The sequence below is a fragment of the Lynx rufus genome, unplaced genomic scaffold (genome assembly GCF_022079265.1).
Source record: "Lynx rufus isolate CCGP_SWC_20201006 ecotype Redwood Valley unplaced genomic scaffold, mLynRuf1.p SCAF_8, whole genome shotgun sequence".
NCBI lineage: Eukaryota > Metazoa > Chordata > Mammalia > Carnivora > Felidae > Lynx > Lynx rufus.
The window spans coordinates 10474947-10498245 of NW_025814896.1; the positions used below are offsets into that span (position 1 = coordinate 10474947).

Consider the following 23299-nt stretch of genomic DNA (forward strand, 5'->3'; position numbering starts at 1 on the left):
GTACGCGCGGCACAGGCTCCTGTGAGCGGGGCCACAGTAGGGGCCGAGCTCCGGCCACATGAGCGGGGAGGGCGCACGTTTCACCGTGAACCGGGTTCTGTCACGTGTCCTTGGCCCCCAGACCTGGTCCCTGGCGAGGGAGTTGTCAGCCACGTCCCAGTTTCGGAAGAGCCATCCGAAGTCGGAAGGGCTGGTGCTTAACTTTGTCACTGGCAACTCCTGAGGCCGCTTCTCTCCGGGTGGTGGAATATTCTGGTTCCTGCTTCTGGCTTCATCCTCAGCTGCTCCTCCCCGAGGCCGCTGTCTCCAGAAGGAGGGGTGTTTTGTTCCCACTGTGGACTGGACTTCTCTTCCTGCTTTCCCTGGTCAGACGGGAGGGGGAAGGGAGCACAGGGGCGAGGCGTCCAGGGACTCTGTAGGTGCGGTCTAGCGGAAAGCTCTTTCACAGGCCGGAACGTGTCGGAACTTGGACAATGGCTACTTCAGCCCCTTCCCAGATGCAGCAGGTGGGGCCAGGCGAGGCAGGAAGGTCCTAGGGCTCAGGCCTGGGCACTTACCCACACATGCCCCCCTGTCGTCCCCTCGTGGGACATCAGTCATGTGGTGCACCAATGACTTTCCATGGGTTTCTAGAACTTGAGCCTCCCAGCTCCGCCCCCGGTGTTTGCTTTCATACAGCAGACCCTGAAAACTGGCACCAAACTGGGGTCGCTTAAAAGGATATTATCTTTATGGGCAGATGGGACGTTGAGAGGAGGGGCTGACAGCCACCAGGGGCCGGGCCAGGGGCAAGGGCCCCCAGAAGGGCCCGCCTGTCTCACTGCCTGGGTTGGAATCTGATTTCTCCACCGACTGCCTCGGCGATCCTTGGCAAGTGGCTTCTCGGCGCTCCGTGTCCTGCCTTATAAAGTTACCGTGAAGGCCACGTGTGCTAAACGTGGACAGTATGTTTGATGGGTACCTAGCACGGTGAACGCTCGGGAAACCGTTGCTCTTTTCCTTCCTGTACCTCCCCACTGCCAGCATGCGCTTTGTCCAGTGACTCTGGGAGAACACTCAGCTGACGTGTGGACATAGCAGAGCAGGAAGCGTATTCCGCTTACGCTTGGAAGACCTGGATTCTGGGCCTGGTCGGGACCGGAACTAGCTGTGTGGCTTTGGGGCAAGCCGCTCCCCTCTCTGGGCTCACGGCGGCAAAATGCAGAACGACGTCTTAGGAGGTGTGGAGGAGCCTGGCGCATTGACCGTTGGCTTAACCCACCGCGTAGAAAGACCGGATGCGACGTGATAAATCGGTGTTTCCTGTAGGACCCGGAAGTGACCCCTCACCCACACCGCCTTCCCCTTCTTTGAGATTATTTATTGCCTTAAGAGAGATTTCCGGAAGGGGGATTATGAGGTCAGAGGCCAAGCTTCGTGGTGTCTGTTGAAGCACATGGGCAAATGCTTCTCTGCAAGTATCGTACCAGCCTTTGCTGCCACCAGCAGTGGTCACTTGGGGTCCTCGAGCCCCCCAAGTGGGGTATCCCCGTGGTTTGTGCTGGGGACACCGGGAGCCTCGAGGTAAATGGAATGAATCAAGTTTAGCTCGGTGTTCTTGGGGACCGGGGCTGACACGGGCTCCGGGCTGGCCTTGACCACTTACAAAGAGGAGGCCCCCCTGTGCTGCGATTCCAGGTTTGGATGCTGACGGGGGACAAGCTGGAGACGGCCACATGCACAGCCAAGAATGCACATCTGGTGACCAGAAACCAAGACATCCACGTTTTCCGGCTGGTACGGTGCTCTCTGTGTTGGGGCCTCGTGGGGGTGACGCTGCAGTTTTGCCCTGTGACCTCATGACCTTGAGTGGACCCCTAAAGTATAGAGGGGAAAACTTACAGCACTGGTTTGGGTGGGATTACTGAATGACCCAGGTGGGGCTACAGGATTCCTTCTGGGGGTGGTTCAGCAGCACCTCGTTACTGCTGTGTTCTTAACCTGGCGGGGGTCATGGTCCCTTTGAGAAGCTGTCAGAAAGCACAGTCAGGACGAAGGACGCAGACGAGCCCATACATGCGAAATTGCACACACGAGTCCAGATTCCACTGAAGCCTTGAAGGCCGAGTCCTTGGATGAGAAAAAAATTCCGGATCACAGACATTGGGCTGTCTGCCCTCCTGAAGGAAAACCTTTAGGAGCCTTTAGAAGGAGGTATATTGGGTGGGCAAGCGAGAAATTTCCTGCCCTGGTGGCAAGCACTTGACCTCAACAGGGCAGGCATGAGGAGGTGCCCTAAGGCCAGGAGCCAAGACTGGCCTGACCGGGTGGGGAGGTGAGTGCCACTCTGTAGGCGGGACACAGCAGTCCTGCTCCTGAGGTCGGAGCCCCCATACCCAGTGAGTGGAGAGGCTCGCGTGCGGTGGGAATGTCCCCTTGCCCCCGCCTTTGGTCCCTGCCACGCAGAGCCTTCAGGAGACGCAGCCATTCTGGCAACAGCGCAAACAGCATCGTGTGGAGGCACATACGGTCAGTCTCCATTATACGCGGACTCCATATTTGCAAATTCACCTAGTTACTAAAATTTATTGGTAACCCCAAAACCAGTGCTCAGGGTGCTTTCAGAGTCCTCTGTGGGCATGTGCAGAGCAGCGAGAAATTGTGGCTGCCAAATGTGTGCATCATTCCCAGCTGAGGTCAAACAAGGTGATCCCCTGCCTTCTCCGCTCTCGTGCTACACAGAAGCCCAGTTCCCGATCTACTTAGTGCCGCCTTTTTTTTTTTTTGCATTTTTGTGTTAGTGATTTCATTGTTTAAGATGCCCCCCTCCCCATCACAGTGCTGGAGTGCCATCTAGCATTGCTGAGCTCGGGAAGGCTATGATGTGCCTTGTGGAGAAAGTACATGTGTTGGATCACCTTCCTTTGGGCATGAGTTACAGTGCTGTTAGTTGTGAATTCAGTGTTAATGAATCAAAAAAAAAAAAAGTCTATTTTAAAAGATGTCTTTCAACGGAAACACATATAAAACAAGGTTATGTGTTGATTGACAAAAATACTGTGGCCAGAGGCTCACGGGAACCTGGCCCCGTATTCCCCCTACAGGAGCAACGAACAGATAGTTACTTGTTAAGTCGGTGTTCACAGTGACCTCATAGAGTGTAGCTACTGGAAATAACAAGGACGGACCGTATGTTCTTTATATTCTGTATTCTATGCATTCTGTATAGTTAGGGGTTACAGGTGCCAGCCCGTGTGACCGTCTGCTTTTGTAAATAAAGTTTTATTTACACACAGATATGCCCCTTTGTTTTCACCTATTGCCTCTGGCCGCTGTGATGCCATGGCAGCAGAGTTGAGTAGTTTTTTTTTTTTTTTAATTTTTTTTTAACGTTTATTAATTTTTTTTTTAAATTTTTTTTTTTCAACGTTTATTTATTTTTGGGACAGAGAGAGACAGAGCATGAACGGGGGAGGGTCAGAGAAAGAGGGAGACACAGAATGTGTAACAGGCTCCAGGCTCTGAGCAGTCAGCACAGAGCCCAACGCGGGGCTCGAACTCACGGACCGCGAGATCGTGACCTGAGCCGAAGTCAGACGCTCAACCGACTGAGCCACCCAGGCGCCCCAAGAGTTGAGTAGTTTTGACGAACACGGTAGGGTCCACAGAGCCTGTTTGACATCTGGTCTAGTACAGAAAAGTTGGCCACCCTGCTAGATGCCTGGCTGCTGACGCCTGCCCCACGGCCCCCTGGGTGTGTGGCTTTAGAGGGGCTCACACAGCTCGCCACGCTTTCGTTTCCTTACGTGTAGAGTCCAGCCGTTGCCGTCCGCACCTTGTAGGGTTGCTGGGCGAGGTCAGTGGGGACGATCCACGAAAAGTGCTTAGCGCGGTGCCTGGCACTCAATGAAAGTACGGTCATTTTTAGCTCCTGTTTTTATGCTGTGGGTCACAGCCGCCCTGGGGGAAATGCAAGGTGATCGTTGGTGCACAGGCCCTCCCGATTCCCACAGAATCATAACAAACAGGATTGAATTTGGCTCTGGGTCTGACGGCAGGGGAGGGGCAGGGGTCCTTGGCTGGGGTGGCCATTGTCTCCGGACCGGCTTCAGGAAGCCACTGTTTGTTGTTCTTCCATCTCCGGAGAGCGGGGCCCCCTCCACGCCTGTGTTCCCTTCCAGGTGACCAACCGGAGCGAGGCCCACCTCGAGCTGAACGCTTTCCGCAGGAAGCATGACTGCGCCCTGGTCATCTCGGGGGACTCCCTGGAGGTGGGTGCGGGGCCCCCGCCGGCCGGGCTCTCCCGGGGAGCGCGCGCCCCTCCCTGCTTTGGTGGGGGCCGCGGCCTTGGTTGACGCCCCCCCCCCCCCCCCCCGCCTTCCCCTCCCAGATTTGCCTCAAGTACTACGAGTACGAGTTCATGGAGCTGGCCTGCCAGTGCCCGGCTGTCGTCTGCTGCCGCTGCACCCCCACCCAGAAGGCCCAGATCGTGCGCCTGCTCCAGGAACGCACGGGGAAGCTCACCTGTGCGGTAGGTAGGTGCTGCCCCCGCCCCCGGCCCGCTGGCACGTGGATTCGCTTTGTAAGGGTGACGGGGACCCTGCTGCAACTCAGATTCCCCGGGCCATGTTCCTCGGGTCGTGATCCTTTCCCCCAGCCGACGCAGGCTCCGGAATTCATATGATTATGATGATTATTTTTTTTAGTATTTCCCTTTGGGTTAGAGTCGATAAGCGTGTTCTAGGGCTTTCCTCCGTGGCTTGCAGGAGGCAGCACAGCTGAGGGCTGGAGGCCGCACGCCGTGGAGGGGACCCGGGTTCCCAGCCCGAGCTGGTTTTACTCGCTGGGCGCCCGTCCGAGCCTCGGTCTGCCCGTTGGTAGGATGGGGTAATAAGCACTCATCCAGTGGTGAGGGTGGAAAGGGGTGGATTCAGGAAGCGCTTACGACAGGGCACGGTGTGCGTTGAGCAAGTGCGGCGTGGGTCACTGCTGCTGATGTGATGTGGGGCCCACACGCCCACAGGCAGGGGTGCGGTGGTCGTAGACAGCGGTGAGGTGTGGACACGGCCCCCCCGCTGCCGCTCGGCGGCCGGACTCTGGCCAGTCACCCGCTGTCCCTCTGACGCTCAGCTCCTCCGCCCGTGAGACTGGGGGGCGTCGGAGCAATTACGTGGAGCCGTGCAGAAGGGACACTTAGCGAGCCCTCGGCGAAAGGCGAGACACGCGCGAGTCTTCAAAGTAAGAATGACGTGTCGGGGTCCTGCTTCTCACCTCCGCCCAATTTCCCGGCTTTTCTCTCCGGCCCGTGTGGCCGACAGGTGACGGAGGCAATGACGTCAGTATGATTCAGGAATCCGACTGCGGTGTGGGGGTCGAGGGGAAGGTGAGTGCGGGCTGTGGGGGGTGGGGTGCTGCTGGCCGTGGAGGGGTGGGTGCTGGGGGTGGGGCTGCCATGCCGAGGGCTGCTCTGCCTCCCTCGCGGGAGTTTCTTTTTCCCTCGAGACACAGCTCTGACGCTTCTGAAAACTCGAGATTAGAACGACGAAGCGTAAGGAACCACGTCACGGAATTGCCTGGCATTATTACCTGGGGGTCGGAGGTCCGTGTCACCATATCTTACGGACGACGATGCTGGTTTTCCGCGTGTCAAAACTTGAATTAAAAACAAAAAAAAAAAGAGTGTTTTGCTTTGTTGTTAGGGCACAGTGAATGCACTTCAGGCTTTTGCGTGGTGGCTGCAGCGTCCGTAAAAGCATCGGTCGCCACGCCCCGTGCTAACGTCTGGGGGGTCGTGGAGGGAGGTGACACAGTGTGTGGCTCAGAGGCCTCGGCGGCTGCAGTGTCTCAGGAAGCTCGTGTGCTGTGACGCAGCTGTTGTTTCCTGCCCTTGTCACGCGTGTGCTTGTCCCGCAGAGTTGGCTCTGTCCTGAGTTCTGACCTCTAAATGGCTACGGGCAACATTGGTTACCAGGCTTGTTGGAACTGTGTGTGAAGTAAGAGTCCAGAGGGCCCGAGGGAGGGCCGGAGGCGCTGTCCTGTGCGTTCGGTCCCATAGCTTCACGGATTGGGCTGACGCATACACTTTAAAAATTTTCTTCTCTCCACCCTTTCTGGTTTTGTGGTGCTCATCCAGTTGACAGTTATTTGAAGTTGCAGGATTCAGTGATCTTTGAGATGTTCCTGGAACGGGCCCTTTTAACGCAGGTGTGGCCCCTTAGTGGCATCCATCACGCGTCCTTTCCAATTAGAGAACTCCATTCCACGGTGGCACTTCTATGAATGTGCAAAGTTGTACGCTCAGGAATATTCCGTTTGGGATCGTTAGTAGCCTCAGCCCCCCACCCACCCCAGGCTTCCATTTCACTTCAAGGGTCTGAGTGCCCGTCTCTGAGGATTCTTAGCTTCTGATACACATTATGGGGTGGGCCTACCCCCCCACCCCCAGAGGCTTAATACCAGATCCATTTGACCTCCGAATTATCACGATCTGTGATTCAGAATGTTTTTTATTTAAATACATTCCTCTTTTTAAATCAAATTTAGTCTTGGACCACCAACCGAGTGCAGCGTGAAACCAAAGAAGCTCTTTATCGAAGTTTTCCAAAGATTTCCTTACAACGTCTTGCTTTTTTCAATTAAAGGAGAAAAAAATGTGTTTGCCTTGACCTCTGGTGCTCCTGACGGTGCCCAATTTTATTGGATTTTAGGAAGGAAAACAGGCTTCCCTGGCTGCAGACTTCTCCATCACCCAGTTCAAGCACCTTGGCCGGTTGCTCATGGTGCACGGCCGGAACAGCTACAAGCGGTCAGCTGCCCTCAGCCAGTTCGTGATTCACAGAAGCCTCTGCATCAGCACCATGCAGGTGGGTGGGCCGTCCTGGAGAAAGCCCGGGAACGAGGCTGTGCTTTGGAGCCGTTACCCCACCTGGCCAGTTTCTTTCTTTCTTGACTTAATTATTTTTCCCACCCGGCGAGTTTAAATCCCAAACCGGGTTGACCTTGGATTGTCACAGATCCTTCCCCCGGCAGACAGTGCAGGCAGGCATTTAACACCAGTGCCCGCCCAGCGCTTGGCATAAAGGAGACGCGGTGTAAATGCCCAGAGGTGTTATGATCAGTTTGCCAGAGAGAAAAATGCAGAGAGGTCAGTGCTGGTCCCGGCTGTTCCAAATGCAAAAATAAGGGCCAGCAGAGAAGAACCACCGAAGAATAACTTGCTTTTCTTGAGCACTTCCTGTACCCTGGGCATCAGGCTCGGTGTTCACCATGCAAGTGGCTCACGCGGTCCTCACAGTCGCCTGTGCCCATTTTACAGATGGGGAGTCTGAGGCTAAGTGAGGGGGAGAAACGTGCTGCAGGGTCCCTCGGGGGTTTAGACTGCATTGGCGCGGGGATTCCAGAGCCCGTGTTCTTCATCACGGTGTCTCCTTGGGTGCCCTCGATACGGGGAGGCCAGTGCTGCCTCCGCTTGCGGGGGCTCCCAGGTGGGGTGGCGTGGCCCATGGCCCTGGGGGGTGTCTGATATCACAGTTCTGCCTCCCGCCATCCCAGGTGGGAGTGGAGCTTCGTTACCGCGATTGTTCATCTTCTCGGGAATAACGTCTCACGCCCATCTTTTTCTCACAAAAAGATTCTAGAGTATTTTCCCACCTCCTGTCTCCCCAGCTCCTTTAAACATCTGTCATCAGGCTGTAGCGATTAAGTGCATACTGGGAGGAAGGCCAAAGGGTGGGAAAGAAACTATTCTGGGTGTTGAAACACTATTGACTGATTCTCCTCCGTGGACACTTAGGTGAAAACACCCCCATTAAGCGGAGAGAACATAGGGGTGATGTGTCTTGACACCCACCTCCCTTTCTGACCCCCCCCACTGTGTGTCTCTGAGACTTTGAGCAAGTCGCTTTCCCCCTCTGGGCCTCAGTCTACCGTTTGTGACGTGGGGATGGTAAGATGTGTCTTGCCTCTCGGCCAAGGCCACTTTGAGAAGCAGAGTTTTCTAAGGCATCGAGTGCTGAAGGCATCCTTACTGCTGTTAATCAAAACAAAACAGGGAGATGTGTACCATAAGGGGACATTTTAATCTGTGGGAAAGGAGCTTAATCACAACATAAAAGTTGTGCCTTTCCAAGTAAGTGCACATGAGGCCTCCCCTCCCTCTTCTTTCTTTTTTAAAAACTTTTTGAATTTTTTAAATGTTTATTTTTTGAGAGAGAGAGAGAGAGAGAGTGTACGAGCAGGGGAGGGGCAGAGAGAGAGGGAGACACAGAATCTGAAGCGGGCTCCAGGCTCTGAGCCATCAGCACAGAGCCCGGTGTAGGGCTCGGACTCATGAACTGCAAGATATTACCTGAGCCGAAGTCGGACGCTTCACCGACTGAGCCACCCAGGCGCCCCTGATTTTATGTTTTCAGTATCTGTTGCATTTGAGAGCATAGAAGCCTTCAAGTGATTTTTATCAACATGATCAAAATAGCTGTTATGATTCATCAGACCACATCTGTACTGTACTTTTTTTTTAAGTGTATTTATTTGTTTATTGAGAGAAAGAGCGCACGCACAGCCTGCAAACCAGGGAGGGGCGGAGAGAAAGGGAGAGAGAGATGCAAACCAGGGAGGGGTAGAGAGAAAGGGAGAGACAGAATCCCAAGCAGGTTCCGCACTGACAGCACGGAGCCCTGATGCGGGGCTCGAACCCATGAACCGTGAGATCATGACCTGAGCGCAAATCAAGAGTCGGACGCTTAGCTGCCGGACCCACCCAGGCGCCCCAGACCACATCTGTGCTTTTAATTTAGGTTAGCTCATGAATCACACTGGATATTACTATGATTTAATCACTGGAAGATTAATCAGCTTGTCCGTGGCCATGCACACAAGAGCTGGCCTGGGTGAGCTGACTTCAGTAATGTCTGTATGTTACTATGAGCCTCAGTTTAGAAAAAAATTCCAGGATGAGAAATTGTTCTTTGTGCTGTGGGAAAATGCGTTCACCCCTGTCCACTGTGCTGAAAGTGATTGGCTAAGAGCGAGTCCCTGTTAGGACTGCACTCTGACGTTGTTCTCTTTGATAGATGTGGCCACAGTGGTTTATTTTCCCTAAAGTGTTCTCTCCAAGATGAAGAAGGCTTTTGGCCAGCCAGGCCCTTTTAGGGGAAGGAGGCTCTTGACCTTGATTTGCAAAACTACGCACCAGATTCTTGACTTTTTTACAAACGTCCTTTCTGTGCCACGGCCCCGCCTGGGTGAAAAGTCATTTGAAAGGTGGCTTTCGGGGCGCCTGGGTGGCGCAGTCGGTTAAGCGTCCGACTTCAGCCAGGTCACGATCTCGCGGTCCGGGAGTTCGAGCCCCGCGTCAGGCTCTGGGCTGATGGCTCAGAGCCTGGAGCCTGTTTCCGATTCTGTGTCTCCCTTTCTCTCTGCCCCTCCCCCGTTCATGCTCTGTCTCTCTCTGTCCCAAAAATAAATAAACGTTGAAAAAAAAAATTTAAAAAAAAAGAAAGGTGGCTTTCACCTTTCAGTTCTGAAATATGACCAGGGGGTGCAGCTGGGGCTGCCCAGGATCACGGTCCCGGGTGGCACCTGCATTTGGAGCTCCATGCCAGGTCAGCACCCAGAGCGGGTGCTGAAGGGGAGATGCCTCCAGTGAGACACCCTGCCTCTTGTACTTAGTCTTTGAAAAGCCCTGTCAGTTGTTGCCGGCCTCTTTTTGGTTTTCTGCTCGCAGGAATTCGCTCTGAGGCCACTTTCCTTCTGTTAGCCTGTAGGTGTCCAGAGAAGGACCTAACAGAGCATCAAGTCAGATTTTATCTCCCCAGCCTGATTTTCACTGCCAGTAGCTAATATTTTCCAAACCAGCAAGTAGACATTTCAGTAAAGGTTTGGAAATGCCGCTCTTGTCTAATTGCAAAGGTGTTCCTGGTTGTGGGCTCTTCGTAAAAGTTTCCCAAAATTGTAAAAGGTGTCATGTGAGAAGGGAAGCCTTGTCTGTAACCCCGCCCTCCAGGGTAACGGGTGCCCATCCTCGTGGCGCAGGTGTCTCTGTTTCCATACCTCTGCTAACTTGTTTCTTGGGCGCATGCCCAGAGAGGCGGTGCTTCTGAGCTGTCAGGAGTGCGGGCTCTGGAGACAGAGCTGGGTTTAACCCTGCAGTGAAGTTTACCTGCTCAGATTCCCCGTCTGTGAAAGGCAGGTGATATTAGGACTTGATCTCATGGGTGGTTCTGGAGATTCACAGAGGTCACGGAGAGAGCGCTCCTGGGTGTAGCCTGTGTAACTCAGTGTTCACAAGGGGGCTGAGCGTGGTCTCTGGAGCTAAACTACCTGGGAACGACTCCTGGCTCTATCACTCGTGAGCTGTGTGATTGTAGGCGAGTCGCTTAACCTCTCTGTGCCTTACTCTTCTCCTCTGTAAATAGGGGTTGATGACAACAGTACCTGTCTCATGAGGTGCTTGTAATTGTTAAATGGGCTGATTTACTCAAAGCACTCACAACTGTGTCAGTAAAGCTTGCGCTACGTTAAGGGTGGGGAGTTGTCATTATATAAAGTTAGGGCCTTTGTCAGTGATTTTTGGTAACATCTTCCTTTCTCGTTGGCACAGGCTGTCTTTTCCTCTGTGTTTTACTTTGCATCGGTTCCTCTCTACCAAGGATTCCTCATCATCGGGTAAGGAAAGCTAGGCAGGGTTATTAACTTTTTATGAAACCTCCCTAACATACCACAGAGGAGAGAAGAAACATTGTGTCTCGACTGTTCAGCCCCCGAGTTGCCCGGGATGCACTTGAGAACCTAACTTGGATTTTTATTTGTAATGTTTTTGTTTTCTTTTTTTTTGTTTTTTTTTTAAATTTATTTTTGAGACAGAGAGAGACAGAGCATGAGCAGGGGAGGGGCAGAGAGAGAGGGAGACACAGAATCCGAAGCAGGCTCCAGGCTCTGAGCCATCAGCACAGAGCCCCACACGGGGCTCAAAGCCCCAAATGTGAGATATGACCCGAGCCGAAGTTGGACGCCCAACCGACTGAGCCCCCCAGGCGCCCCGGATTTTTATTTTTGTATGGCTCAGCCTATACCCAGACTGAGAAAGTGGAGCTCGGTGGGCTTGTGGTTCACAGCGCTCGGCGGTTTGGACCTGGAGGGGGCAGAATGCTTGCCCATGAACGTCCGAGCTTATTGGTGATGGCGACCAAAGCAAGATCGAAGGTTCCCAGACTCAGTGATTTCATTGGGGTCTTAGAAAAAGGGGAAAGACGGGTCTGGAAAGTACCCTCCCTGACGTGGACCCTGTAGAATGTCCTGCTGCTGGGTCTCTCAGGTGGGCCAGAGCCTTGCTGTCCCGGGAGATGTCCCTAGCAGAGCCTGACTGCTGTGTGCCGGTGACCTGTCAGACAGGGGTCACGTGGACATTTGCTGCCATCGGCTCCACCCCCATTCCTGACTCGGAACTCATGACGTTCCTTTTGATCCTTCAGAGAATGTTCTCAGTGTCTGAGTCACCCAGGTAGGTGGATTGGGTGACACGTGTCCTAGATAGAGATGTGTGTAGGGCACACGCCTGGTTGTGAGGAGGCAGGAAGCACAGAAAGGCTGGCTGGTCCCAGGGGAGAGTCTCACAAAGAATTCTGCCTGCTTTTTTTTTTATTTTTTTATTTTTTATTGAAAAAAATTTTTTTAATGTCTATTTATTTTTGAGACAGAGAGAGACAGGGCATGAACGGGGGAGGGTCAGAGAGAGAGGGAGACACAGAATCCGAAACAGGCTCCAGGCTCTGAGCTGTCAGCACAGCTCAAACCCACGGACTCTGAGATCATGACCTGAGCCGAAGTCGGCCGCTTAACCAACTGAGCCACCCAGGCGCCCCATGCCTGCCTCTAACTGGAAAAGTGGACTGTCCTTTGTCAGGTCCCAGAAGAATGAAAGAACCTGCCAGAATGCAGGGGCTCCCCGAAATGTGTTCCGTGTGGCCTGCCACGGACCCCTCGCCCCCCTCAGTTCCCATCTCCTCTCTCCCCCTCACTCACTCAACTCCAGCTGTACTGGCTGCCTTGCTGTCCTTCAAACGGGTCCTCACCTCAGTACCTTAGCACGTGCTGTTCTCTCTGCCTGGGATGCTCTTCCCTTCATTTGGGCATGGCTGCCTCTCACCTTTTATGGGTGTTTACTCAACTGTCACGACCTTTGGGCACCCACTCTAAAAAATCATACCACCCCCATGGCTCTTTCCCTGTCCTACCATTACAGTGGCCTTCCCAGCACTTACCTGCAACACGCAGTGTAGTTTACCGACTTTGTTGGCTCACAGATGAGCAGGATTGCTCTCCGAGGGCAGATGTTCTGTTTCTCATCTGAATCTCCAGTCCTTAAAACCAGCCCTGGCACGTAACGGGCACTTAGTGAGTAGTGCCTGAATAAATGCGTGGGAATGGGGCTCCAGAGGCTGGAGAAGCACACTGTTCCTTTTCCATCGGCTGGTCTCACTCGCGGTGACTTTTCTCCCCCAGGTACTCCACCATTTACACCATGTTTCCCGTATTTTCTCTGGTCCTGGACAAAGACGTCAAGTCAGAAGTTGCCATGCTGTATCCTGAGCTCTACAAGGATCTTCTCAAGGTTCAGTGAACTCCTCCTTCCCTTCCTCCTCCTTCCCCTTCTTCCTCCCTCTCTCCCTACTTTCATTTCACGCAGACCCTCCATTTCCGGTTTGAACACACGGATTTCAACGATTTGAACTGGTGGCGGCTTTCTTGAGAGGAAGGAGTGCGGTTTTACATTCTTTTTTCTTAAAAAAGCCATATGTATGCTCCTAGAGAATATTAAACTGTACAGTAATATGTAAACTGAAAAATTAACCAACCAAAAACTTAAAAAAAAAAAAAAAAAGAGCCCCTGACAGTTCCATTCTGCCACTGAGGCTCGTGTCTGCTCCTGGAAGCATTTTTGTGTATGCTTCTCAAGAGAGTGTGTGTGTGTGTGTGTGTGTGTGTGTGTGTGTGTGTGTGTATGATTTCGTTTATTTGTCTTCAGGGAGTTTTACTAAAGGGCAGATTTATTCCCACCGAATATCAATTGTCTTTTAGACGTGTGATTTCTCAAACATGTCCAGACATGTGCGAGATGCTTTTTTTTTTGATGAAAACAGGCAGGTTGCCTTGTTGGTGGCAGGGAAGCGTGGGGCAGCTGACACCCTGGGTGAGCCACACGCCATAACCTCCTCTTTCTTGTTCTCTCGTTTAGGGAAGACCGTTGTCCTACAAGACCTTCTTAATATGGGTTTTGATTAGCATCTATCAAGGTGAGAAAAGTCACACCAGCTGTGGGGTTACGCTGGGGGTTCTGTTGTCTGTAGAACACGAAGAAGCTGGAACCCTGAAACTGGGTTAAGGGGTGGGACGGTGCACCCCAAGGGGGGCCCTACCCGGCATTTTGTAAGGACCAGAACATTCAGCATGGTGATAGATCTGTGAGGAGGTGCTGTCAGCTTCAGGAGACAGACTCAGAGAAAAATACAACGAACACCAATCACAACCTGCTGGGGTGTGCAAGCCACTGTAACAAAAAGCGGTTGCTTTCTGGAATGTTCTGATACTTTTTCTGAGGTCCTTATAGTTTTTGAGAAATGTGTGTGCTTCACTGGCCTCCAGGGAGGGTCTCTCAGACTGCAGAGAGACTTTGTAGGATGACTTTTAAGTGTAGGAGGAGAAAATACCAAAACGCCTGTTGGTGTTTATTTCTTTTTTTTTTTTTTTTAATTTTTTTTTTTGACGTTTTTTAATTTTATTTTTGAGACAGAGAGAGACAGAGTATGAACAGGGGAGGGGCAGAGAGAGAGGGAGACACAGAATCTGAAATGGGCTCCAGGCTCTGAGCTGTCAGCACAGAGCCCGACGCGGGGCTCGAACTCACGGACCGTGAGATCATGACCTGAGCCGAAGTCGGACGCTCAACCGACTGAGCCACCCAGGTGCCCCTGTTGGTGTTTATTTCTATCTTTATGCGTGTTTTATAACATATGTAATTGTGCAGTGGTCTTAATATCCATCTACGTCTGCCCAGGTACAGACGTCTACTTTACAAATATACATTGTGTGTTGTGGGGGGTGGTCTTATGGATGGCATGTGCAACCAATAGGTGTAGATACTGTTAAAATTATTGGCAGGAAGTTAAATTATCAGTAAAAAAAAATCGGGGGGAGGATTTTTAAGAAGTACGTCAAAGTATAATATACGCATTGATTTTTGCAGCCGCCTTTTGTATGTAAAAGTTCATAAATCAGGAGCACTGAAGCCCCATTTCACCCCTTCATCCTGAACCCCTGGCACGATGGGCAGTCAGTCGCTTGAGGAGGTTTTGGGGTTGAGCATCTCCTGGCCCTTCCTCTGTGTAATATTCTTGTGCTGTCGGATATTTGAGCTGTGTGTGAGCACCATCTATCTGCTTTTCTGCTGTGCTAGAAAGACACGTATCCGTTCCCTCTCCCACTTTCCTTTCTTGCCTCCTTATAGGTACAGGATGCTCTGAGTGTCTCTGGGTTACCTCTGGCATTGTGTGTGGGTGTGTGTGTGTGTGGGTGTGGGTGTGGTGGGCATTAGGGCGTAAAACAACACATGACTTAAGATTGACCATCTTTTTTTTAAACTTACATCCAAGTTAGTTAGCATCTAGTGCAATGATGATTTCAGGAGTAGATTCCAGTGGTTCATCCTCTATGTATAACACCCGGTGCTCATCCCAAGTGTCTTTCTTAGTGCCCCTCACCCATTTGGCCCATCCCCCACCCACAACCCCTCCAGCAACCCTCGGTTTGTTCTCTGTATTTAAGAATCTCTTATGGTTTGTCCCCCTCCCTGTTTTTATCTTATTTTTGCTTCCCTTCCCTTATGTTCATCTGTTTTGTATCTTAAATTCCATATATGAGTGAAATCATACGGTTTTTGTCTTTCTGTATTTCGCTTAGCATGATACCCTCCGGTTCCATCCACGTTGTTGCAAATGGCAAGATCGCCTCCTTTTTGATGGCCGAGTAATACTCCCCTGTATCCATATACCACATCCTCTTCATCCATTCATCTGCCGATACCGTCTTTTTAAGGGTACACTTCGCGAGTGCTCAGTATGTGCACGCGTGTGAATTACATTGCACATCTCTAGTATTATACTGTTGTAAGGAAAGATCTCCAGAACTTTTTCATCTTGCAAAACAGAAACTCTGTCCCCATTCCCCCTTCCCCACCACAACCCCTGGGAACCAGCATTATCCTTTCTGTCTCCATGAAAGGGACTAGTTTAGGTACCTCCTGGAAGCGGAATATGCCTTTTTGTGACTGCTTACCTCTGTTATTTTAAAGAGTGTATTTAAATTTAAATTTGTTTCTTGTCTCACCCACTCCAGATACTCTCTCCTGCCTCTCTTTTGTTGTTTTCCGCTTTCCATTTCTCCCCTTCCCTCCTTCCCTCTGTCTCTCCCTCTGTCTCTCTCTCTTTCTTCTCCCCGGCAATTATAGACTCCTTATGACATAAGGTCCAAAGAGAAAATAGGAAATCAGAAGGAGACACCTCTTTAAAGCCTCCATAAAGCACCACTCGTCAACCTCATTTAGCAAGTGCCGTCTTTCATGTCTAAACGGAAAATAAAGGAGAAGGAGCCCAGGCCGAGGGGGCTCTGGAGGGCAGCGGGAGGGGCGGCAGCTGCGGGCAGGCAGGGCTGTGCGGGGACACCGGCTCCGTCTGCTTTCACAGGGAGCACCATCATGTACGGGGCCCTGCTGCTGTTCGAGTCTGAGTTCGTGCACATCGTGGCCATTTCCTTCACGTCGCTGATCCTCACGGAGCTGCTCATGGTGGCCCTGACCATCCAGACGTGGCACTGGCTCATGACCGTGGCCGAGCTGCTCAGTCTGGCCTGCTACATCGCCTCCCTGGTGTTCCTCCACGAGTTCATCGGTAAGACCCGCTCTGTGGCTGAAGCCGGGCAGTGAGGTCCAGGGGCCCCCTCCCCAGCGCTCATCCTGGGGTCTTTGTCCAGCTGGCCTTGGCACTCAGCTGCCCGCATTTTCTTACTGGTGTCCCCGTGGGGCAGATAGCACCTGTGGATCAGCTTCCCGGAACAGAGGCTGGTGGGCACAATGTCAATGGAGTGTTTCCTTTTAAAAACACACTGCACCAAGTGACTTAGAAGGGGGTTCCGTTGAATTCGACAGAGACCTGGTAGGTTTCTCGAGGGAGCTGGGCACAGTGCCGGGCTCTGGGGGGCGAATGCGATGTCGGACATCCAGATTTTGTTCGTGAATAAATGGTAAGTCCCGCAGGACTTGTCCTTATCGGTAGGTTAAGAAACTCCACCTTCCCCTGAAGGCGTCTCTGATCAGGTCTCGTGTTCATCAGCAAACGCTCCATAAGGTTTTGGTCAAGGTGAAAGGAACATCCGGTTACTGAAGTCTTAGTTTCACACTTGTCCTGAGAGTCTCTCAGAATGCGTTTTGTGAACACCTACTGTGTGCTCGGTGGCTTGGGGGTGGTGAGCTCTGCCCTCAGGAAGCTGTCACGGGGCCGGCTGGGCAGACGCACGGGTGGGACCGTGGCCCGTGCCAGCCACACGCTCCCCATCTGTGCCCCGGAAGTGGTGTCCACTCCACTACTGAGGAAGGCTGCGGGCTGTGCTCTGCTCTCTCAAAACCCTCCAGACCGCGGGCTCTCTGTCCTGCAGCGGAAGGGGGCGTCCGTCCCTCAGTGGAAGCCCCCTAGGCCACCTGGTTCCCGCTCTGCACTGCCCTCAGACCCGACCCGTCCTGGGCTTTGGTGACCATCCCGGAGGCGAGGGGAAAACACGTCTGGTGTCAGAGTGCCTTTCTGCTCTCGGGCGGCGGGGTTTGCAAAGAAAAGCGCCAGCTGTCAGATTCCAGATCAGAAACACCTGTAAGAATTGTTTCTGCCTGTAGTTTTCCTGGTGTTGGAAGTAGCATTTCAGTGACTGTCAGTGAAGGCACAGGTCAGAGAGAGGAGGGAGTGGGGAGAATCCCAGCCCTGGAGACGGAGCCCAGGAAAGGGGCCGGTGCCAGGAGGCCATGTGTCAGTGAGGAGAGGCAGCGCCCCCCCTCCCCCCGCCCAATAGCTATGCTGGCAATTCCTGAGCTGCACAGGCCTTCTGGAACATTCCGTCCGCTCACCGCCGTCTTCCCTTTTGCTTGCGTTGCAGATGTGTACTTCATCGCCACTTTGTCATTCTTGTGGAAGGTGTCCGTTATCACTCTGGTCAGCTGTCTCCCCCTGTACGTTCTCAAGTATCTGCGGAGACGGTTCTCCCCGCCCAGCTACTCGAAGCTCACCTCGTAGGCGTGCGCGGGCCGAGGGCACCGCGGCCTCTGCGCCCTCCCGGTGGACAGAGTTCAAGTTGCGTCTTTTTTAAGCGCCACCTGTGGATCTCGCGGCAATGGCTACCACGTGCCGTTTGGACGCGAAGCGGCTGAATGTGCAGAGTCCCGAGGCTGGTTCAACGGGGCAGGCTCCTGGGACGTGCCCGTGGGGCCTGCTCGAGCCCCGGATGACTCGGCCTCAAGTGAATGTATATACGTGAAAGCTGGCGGCTCGGCTAACACATTTATACGTGGGTCACCGTGCGAGCTTCCGAGGACTGGGATTCTGGTGTTGTGTGATAGAAGTTTCTGTCCGGCTGCAGATTGTAGAAGGGTTTGTTTGTGTTTTTGTTTTAAACAGTCCTAATGTGTGTGTGCTCCCCGCGTCTTTCTCGCTCTGAAAAAACTGGCTGCGGAGAAGCGTCAAGCTCGCGGTCTACAGGTTTGCGGGAAAAGGCCATGACTCTGGTCAAAAGTGACCCAGACGGTAATCGCACGGCCGAAGTGCTACCCACCCCGCCCGAGGCCGCTCTGCTTGCCGAAGCCACGCTGCCTTCCCAGAGCGACACAGAGCGGACCAGGGCAGAGCGAGCGAGCGAGCCGTAAATCCCCTCTGTTCTCCTGCGTCAGATTCAGCTTCGACAGCGCCCGAGTTAGCGCCACCTGCCTCCTCGTAAAAGAATTTCAAAGGTGTTACCCTGCTGTGTTCGGACCTGGTAACAATTACAAAGCCTGTGGCCATCTGAGGACACCCCTCAGACATTTTCAGCAGTTGTTTTAGCAGGAAAGGTGCCACCGAACGGCTCCTAAATGTGTCGACAGGGTGATAAGAGACTCGGCTAATTCTTTAGACAATGTAGCATATGCGGCTCAGGCCTCCTGAGTCCAGAGTGCAAGGTCAGGGCTGGGGGCTCTCGGCTTCCACAGAAATCTGTTTCCCATTAGGAGGATGAAATGGCCAAGGCAGAGGCATCATAACCATGCCCTTCGTCGGCGGCAGCTTCGAGCGGAGAGTCCCTGGGAGGAGGAGGCCCAGGCTGCCGGCTCTGGGGTCGGGGCTCCGTTCCGCTGCCTCTCGAGGTCTCCAGGGGGAGCTTGCTGGAAGGCCGCCAGCGGTAGAGACCCCTCCCCCACCGGGATGGCGTACCCGCACGTGTGTTTCTCATAAAGCTGTGGCTTCTCTTTTCCGCGGAGGGAAGGGAGTTTTCAAGCGCTGGGCGTGGCGGGGCAAGGCATTCTTGGGTTTTCGAGTCACTTGGTGCCACATATGCGTGCCATCAGGGTTAAGTCGGCGGATCTTCCAGTGACTGTTTGCGATCTCGGATCCGTGGTTAATTCCTTCAGCCCTTCGGCATGACGCTTCTTGTGCGTGCTTCAGAGACGTGAGCTCCAGCCTGGCCGCCGCGCCCACGGCCCTACGCTCAGCCTGCGGCTGGGGGGTTGGGGGCGGGAGGAGCGGGCCCGTCGGTTCCTGGCCTTGGGAGCACTCTCCATATGCTCATGTACTTATGTTGCCCTTTTAAACCCTTATAAAGTGATACTAAGTTTCAGGCACTGGGTAAACTGGCTCTTGGCATTGCTTCTGTTTCAAGATTCTGCATTTTTGCAGTATTTCGGCCGTCCTGTTCCAGCCATCTCTGTCACACCGGAAGGATCTGCAGGGAATACAGGTCGCCGTGAATGAATGGTTATTTAGGAACAGGACCTTCCAGCCGGAAAGATTGAGTGGGTCTGACTTCTGTCTGAGTGATGTTACGTAGTTTCGAAGGTCGAGGAGGGAGCCTTGGGCTCAGGAGTTCATACTTTGATCTGTCTTCTTAGAAGTCCGATTGGAAGTCTTAAGTTGTTCTGATCTGAGGTTGCAAACCCTGAACCTGGCCTTGTGCACAGACAGGTGATGGCTTCTGCAGGTAGGTCTTGCCAGAAGCGCTGTGAGGAAATTTTGGACGTTCCCAGCAGATACAGGGAGACGGTCTCTTGCTTTGTTTTTTTTCCCCCTCAAGTCCCAAGTTCGATCCAGGTGTGTGAGCTGACTTTTGAAGTCAACGCCTGAGATGCCACCCGACATCTCCCAGGAAGAGAGCTGCCGAAGAAGCCACGCCCGGAAGCGGAGGGGTGCTGGTCTGTGCCATTGCAAACCTTGTTCTCTCGTCCCAGCTGCACTCCGGCGGAGGCAGTCGGGGGCCAGAGGGACCTAAACCCCAAGCGGAGCCCCGACCCCCACGCTGTGGAGCCGCCCCATCAGTGGGCAGCCTGCTCCCTCCACCTGCCGGGGGTCGTCGGGTGTCTGGGGGATGCATGTGCTTCTCAAACTCTGGAGCCCCAAGGGGCAGGAGCCTCAAGTCGGTTGAGGGTGCGGGATCCTTACCTGCACCCGTCAGAGCAGTCCCAGCGGAGGACCCGTGTGCACGCGGATGATCTCAGTTGCGGGGGAAGATAAAACAGGAACCTCCTGAGTTCGTAGAGCTTGAGCAGACGGATCCCGTTGACCTTTCTCTCGGTTTACCAATCTGGAAGGAATTTAGGAAGCACCACTGACCCCTGCCCCTCACCTTGGACCTCAGTGGGACCTAAGTCTCTGGCAGCCTATTTGATTTGAGGCCGGAGGCCCCGCGGCACACAATCAGTGCTATTCAAACCTTTCTCCTCAAAGTAAAAATTAACCCCCCACCCCCGCCCTCCGACACCACTAGGTATTTCTGTCCTGGTTAGCACTTTTGTTATTTTATGATTATTTTTGTTCTGTCTTTTGGTGATGGTTGTACGTGCGTGAGGATGACGGGATCCATTCGGTTTCTCCTCCCCCCGCCCCTTCCTTCCTCTAAGAAAATGACCAGACAAGCTTCTCCATTTCAGTAATTTCTGAAGCCTGACAGTTTGGATCGTAATTTGGAGGGCGCACATGCTCACGTGTGTGTTGCCCGTGGTGCTGGGGGGGTCCGGTTGCACCGTCTCTGGCCGCTCAGAGCGAAGGAGGGGCGTCCCCGGGGGCATCTAGACATCGGAGCAAACCACCTTCGCAGCCCCCTGGAGCCGGGAGACCGCGAGCTGGGATGTCTCCCGCTGTTGGTGTTGTCCCATCCGGGCCCCAGGCCAGCTTCCCTTCCTGAGCCCTTTTGTGTGCAGTCGGCTTCGGTTCCCGCGTCTGCTTCCCTCTGCGTGCTCTCTGCTGAAAGCTTAGGTCACACTGACAACTTCTGAATGTATTTTGGGTTCTGTGCTCATTGGGAATGGACACAATAATGCCTCTTCTCCTTTTCCAGATTTTTGCTTTTATACTTTGTTTTGTTTTTACTGGGGTGGGGATGGGAAAGCCCTCATGCCTTTATGGGGCAGCGTTTTAAACCTTTGCCAAAATCGCCAGCGGGACCTACACATGCTTCCGCGCCATCCTGTTGAAGACAAACACCTCTCAGCTGTTTTTATCTTTAATCTTTTGTGTGTGTGTGTAAGTGTGTGTGTGTGTGTGTGTGACCTGAGTTTTTGATGAGATACTTGATTTGCATCAAAATCCCGTTACTTCCGGCTTTGTTGTCATCAAAAAACATAAAAGGAGCTTGTGAATGTAACAGATTTTACTTCTCCCCCCTTCCTTTCATGTAAAACCTTTTGCCACGTACACTTATTGGGAAATATTTCCATTAATGATGTTCATTTCATCTTGGGAAACTACGTCTTGTGTTTCGGAAGGGAACCGAGAGGCATTGCCACCGTGCGGGCGGCGTCCCCGAGACCTCGCGCTCCGCGGCGTCTGCTCACGCCACGGCGCTGCTCCTGCGTCACCGCGTGCTTGGGGGTGCCGGCTGTTAACGTCACTGGTCAACGTCAGTGGATACTGCGTTTGTGGGGGGGGGACTGCTGGGGGGACGCGGCATCAGCAAACAAAAATGGTGGCCACTCTATGATTTTGTTGCAGGGGGGCTAGCCGTAAACTCCTCTAGGAGTCGGCGGCCTCCTCATTAGTAGATTCGTCCGTGTAATGCACATTGCACATATCCACCAGGACAGCGTTCTTTCATTAGCGGGAAGCTCTGGTACAGGATGCTTTAATTTAGCAGGAACTCCCAGATGATTTAAATCCTCGATCCCGTGATGACACACATGTGATCCTGTGTGTTTCTGACCGGTTGTCCTTTCATTGTGTGCCAGCGTGGCTCATTGCTGCTGCCCAATAAAGCTTGTGTACTTTATGCCTTTGGGGATCATTTTAATTTGTGCGGAAACAGGAATTCTGGTGTCAAAATGAAGGCTTTTTATGATAACGCTCCTATTTTGTGTGTATCTCATGGTACAAGAAGGGAAGAACTGTTTCTCCAGTTATTTGGATTTTGGCAAAAAAAAAAAAAAATCCCATCCCAAACCCATGCATTATTTATTATTCTTTACCGTTGTCTATTCCAGACATGTCAGAATTTCAAAAGGTGACCGATATAAATAGGAAAAAGGAGAAAAGTATTTTGTAGGATTCAGATCTGATTGATACACATGTAGTCCTTGATCTGTTTGGACACCTTTTAAAAAAAATCAAATAATGTAAGATTTAGGAATGCAGTCACCTAAGTTTCAGGGAGGAGAGGTTTCTAAGCTGTTGTGTAGGAAGCAGGGGACATATTTTATTAATCTCACCCAGTGATTCTCAGCTGGAGGGCTTTTGTCCACCACGGGACTTGGGGCAGTGTCAGAGGCATTTTTGGTTGTCACAGTTGGGGTGGGGTGCTCAGGGGCCTAATGAGAGGCCAGCGATGCCGCAGGACAGCCCCCCACCACGTGGAGTCATTCGACCCCAAATGTCGAAGGTACCGCGGTTGAGAACCCCCGATACAACCTGCACACGTCCGCTTTATCACTGCGGTGTGAACGCCCGTGTCTCGGGAAACCAGCTATGTACCAACGAGCCACATGTTTTAATTAGGAGCTATTTGTGGTGTGGGCTGCTGGTTTCCACATACTGGCTCCCGTTGAGAGGGTCACCCCCAGGGTATCGATCAGAAGGAGCGTTGTCAATGCGCTATGTCGCCATCAGTTGCGGCTCGTCCCAGCAAATCGGAGACGCATGCTCTCGGCTCTGGTGACCTGGGCTCAAGAGGGGCGAACGGTACTTTTCCTTAACCCTGTGGCCATCAAAGTGGTCTTCCCACCGCATTTGCCTGCTGTGAAATTCCATCCGGGTGTAGGCACCGCTCCATTCCCGCCGCTAGGGGGAGCTTGAGACTGAAAGACCTTTATGTTTCCTGTTTTCAACAACCAGGAAGGTCCAGTGAACCCAGCTGCTCTGTTCAAGACGCTGCTTTCATAGTTTCAGAATTTATTTCATGGCCAACGGCTCCGTTAAAAACAGACATTTCTTTTTATGTTGTTGACCAGACTATTTTGCTGGACTTAGCTTAAAACACACACACACACACACACACACACACACACACTGGGGTTGGGTGGGGGAGGGACTGTGAGAGATGAATATTTATTTGATCTTGGATATTTGTATTTTTGAATATTTGGCCACTGGGAAGGCTTGCCCTACTCCTTATTCAGGCTAATAAGGTTTTGAGACGAAATGTACCAACGCCCCCAAGTACTTGAACTGTTTTTGTTATGAAACTTTTCAGGGTGACATGAAACCCTGCGGTATTTGTGAGGAGATCTATAAATGATGGATTTGCTCACCTCAAAATAGAACTGTAGTCGCTCCAAACTTTCCAGAAGTCGAGCACAGTAACAGAATTCATTCAGGACTTGCTAATTTCCTACTTGAAATGGGTTACATAATAGAACAGTCCCGCCTTCCTGCCTCTCAAAGCTACCCATGAAATGTATCATTAAAAGCTAGATGGTGAAATGTATCATTAAAAGCTAGAAATAGCTTTGCTAAACTCTGGGAAAAAGAGGAGTTTTATTTCTCCCCCCTGATACCTCCCCCCTTCTCTTCACCCAAACATTGCATAATGTTAAAAAAGTCAAATCTTTCCGTGG

The 23299-nt window shown here is 52.4% G+C and overlaps 1 protein-coding gene across 2 annotated transcripts in view; it reads left to right on the top strand.

Moving 5' to 3' along the window:
- Nucleotides 1–21170, top strand: part of ATP9A (ATPase phospholipid transporting 9A (putative)) — a 129339-nt gene extending 108169 nt beyond the window's left edge. For both annotated transcript variants that reach the window (XM_047069043.1, XM_047069044.1), the window contains exons 19-28: nt 1678–1776; nt 4161–4250; nt 4370–4514; nt 5298–5362; nt 6687–6842; nt 10580–10644; nt 12481–12589; nt 13214–13271; nt 15717–15920; nt 17173–21170. In XM_047069043.1, the coding sequence (XP_046924999.1) occupies nt 1678–1776; nt 4161–4250; nt 4370–4514; nt 5298–5362; nt 6687–6842; nt 10580–10644; nt 12481–12589; nt 13214–13271; nt 15717–15920; nt 17173–17309 (1128 nt within the window). In that variant the 3' untranslated portion in view covers nt 17310–21170. The remainder of the gene's footprint in view (nt 1–1677; nt 1777–4160; nt 4251–4369; nt 4515–5297; nt 5363–6686; nt 6843–10579; nt 10645–12480; nt 12590–13213; nt 13272–15716; nt 15921–17172) is intronic.
- Nucleotides 21171–23299: the final 2129 nt, after the last annotated feature.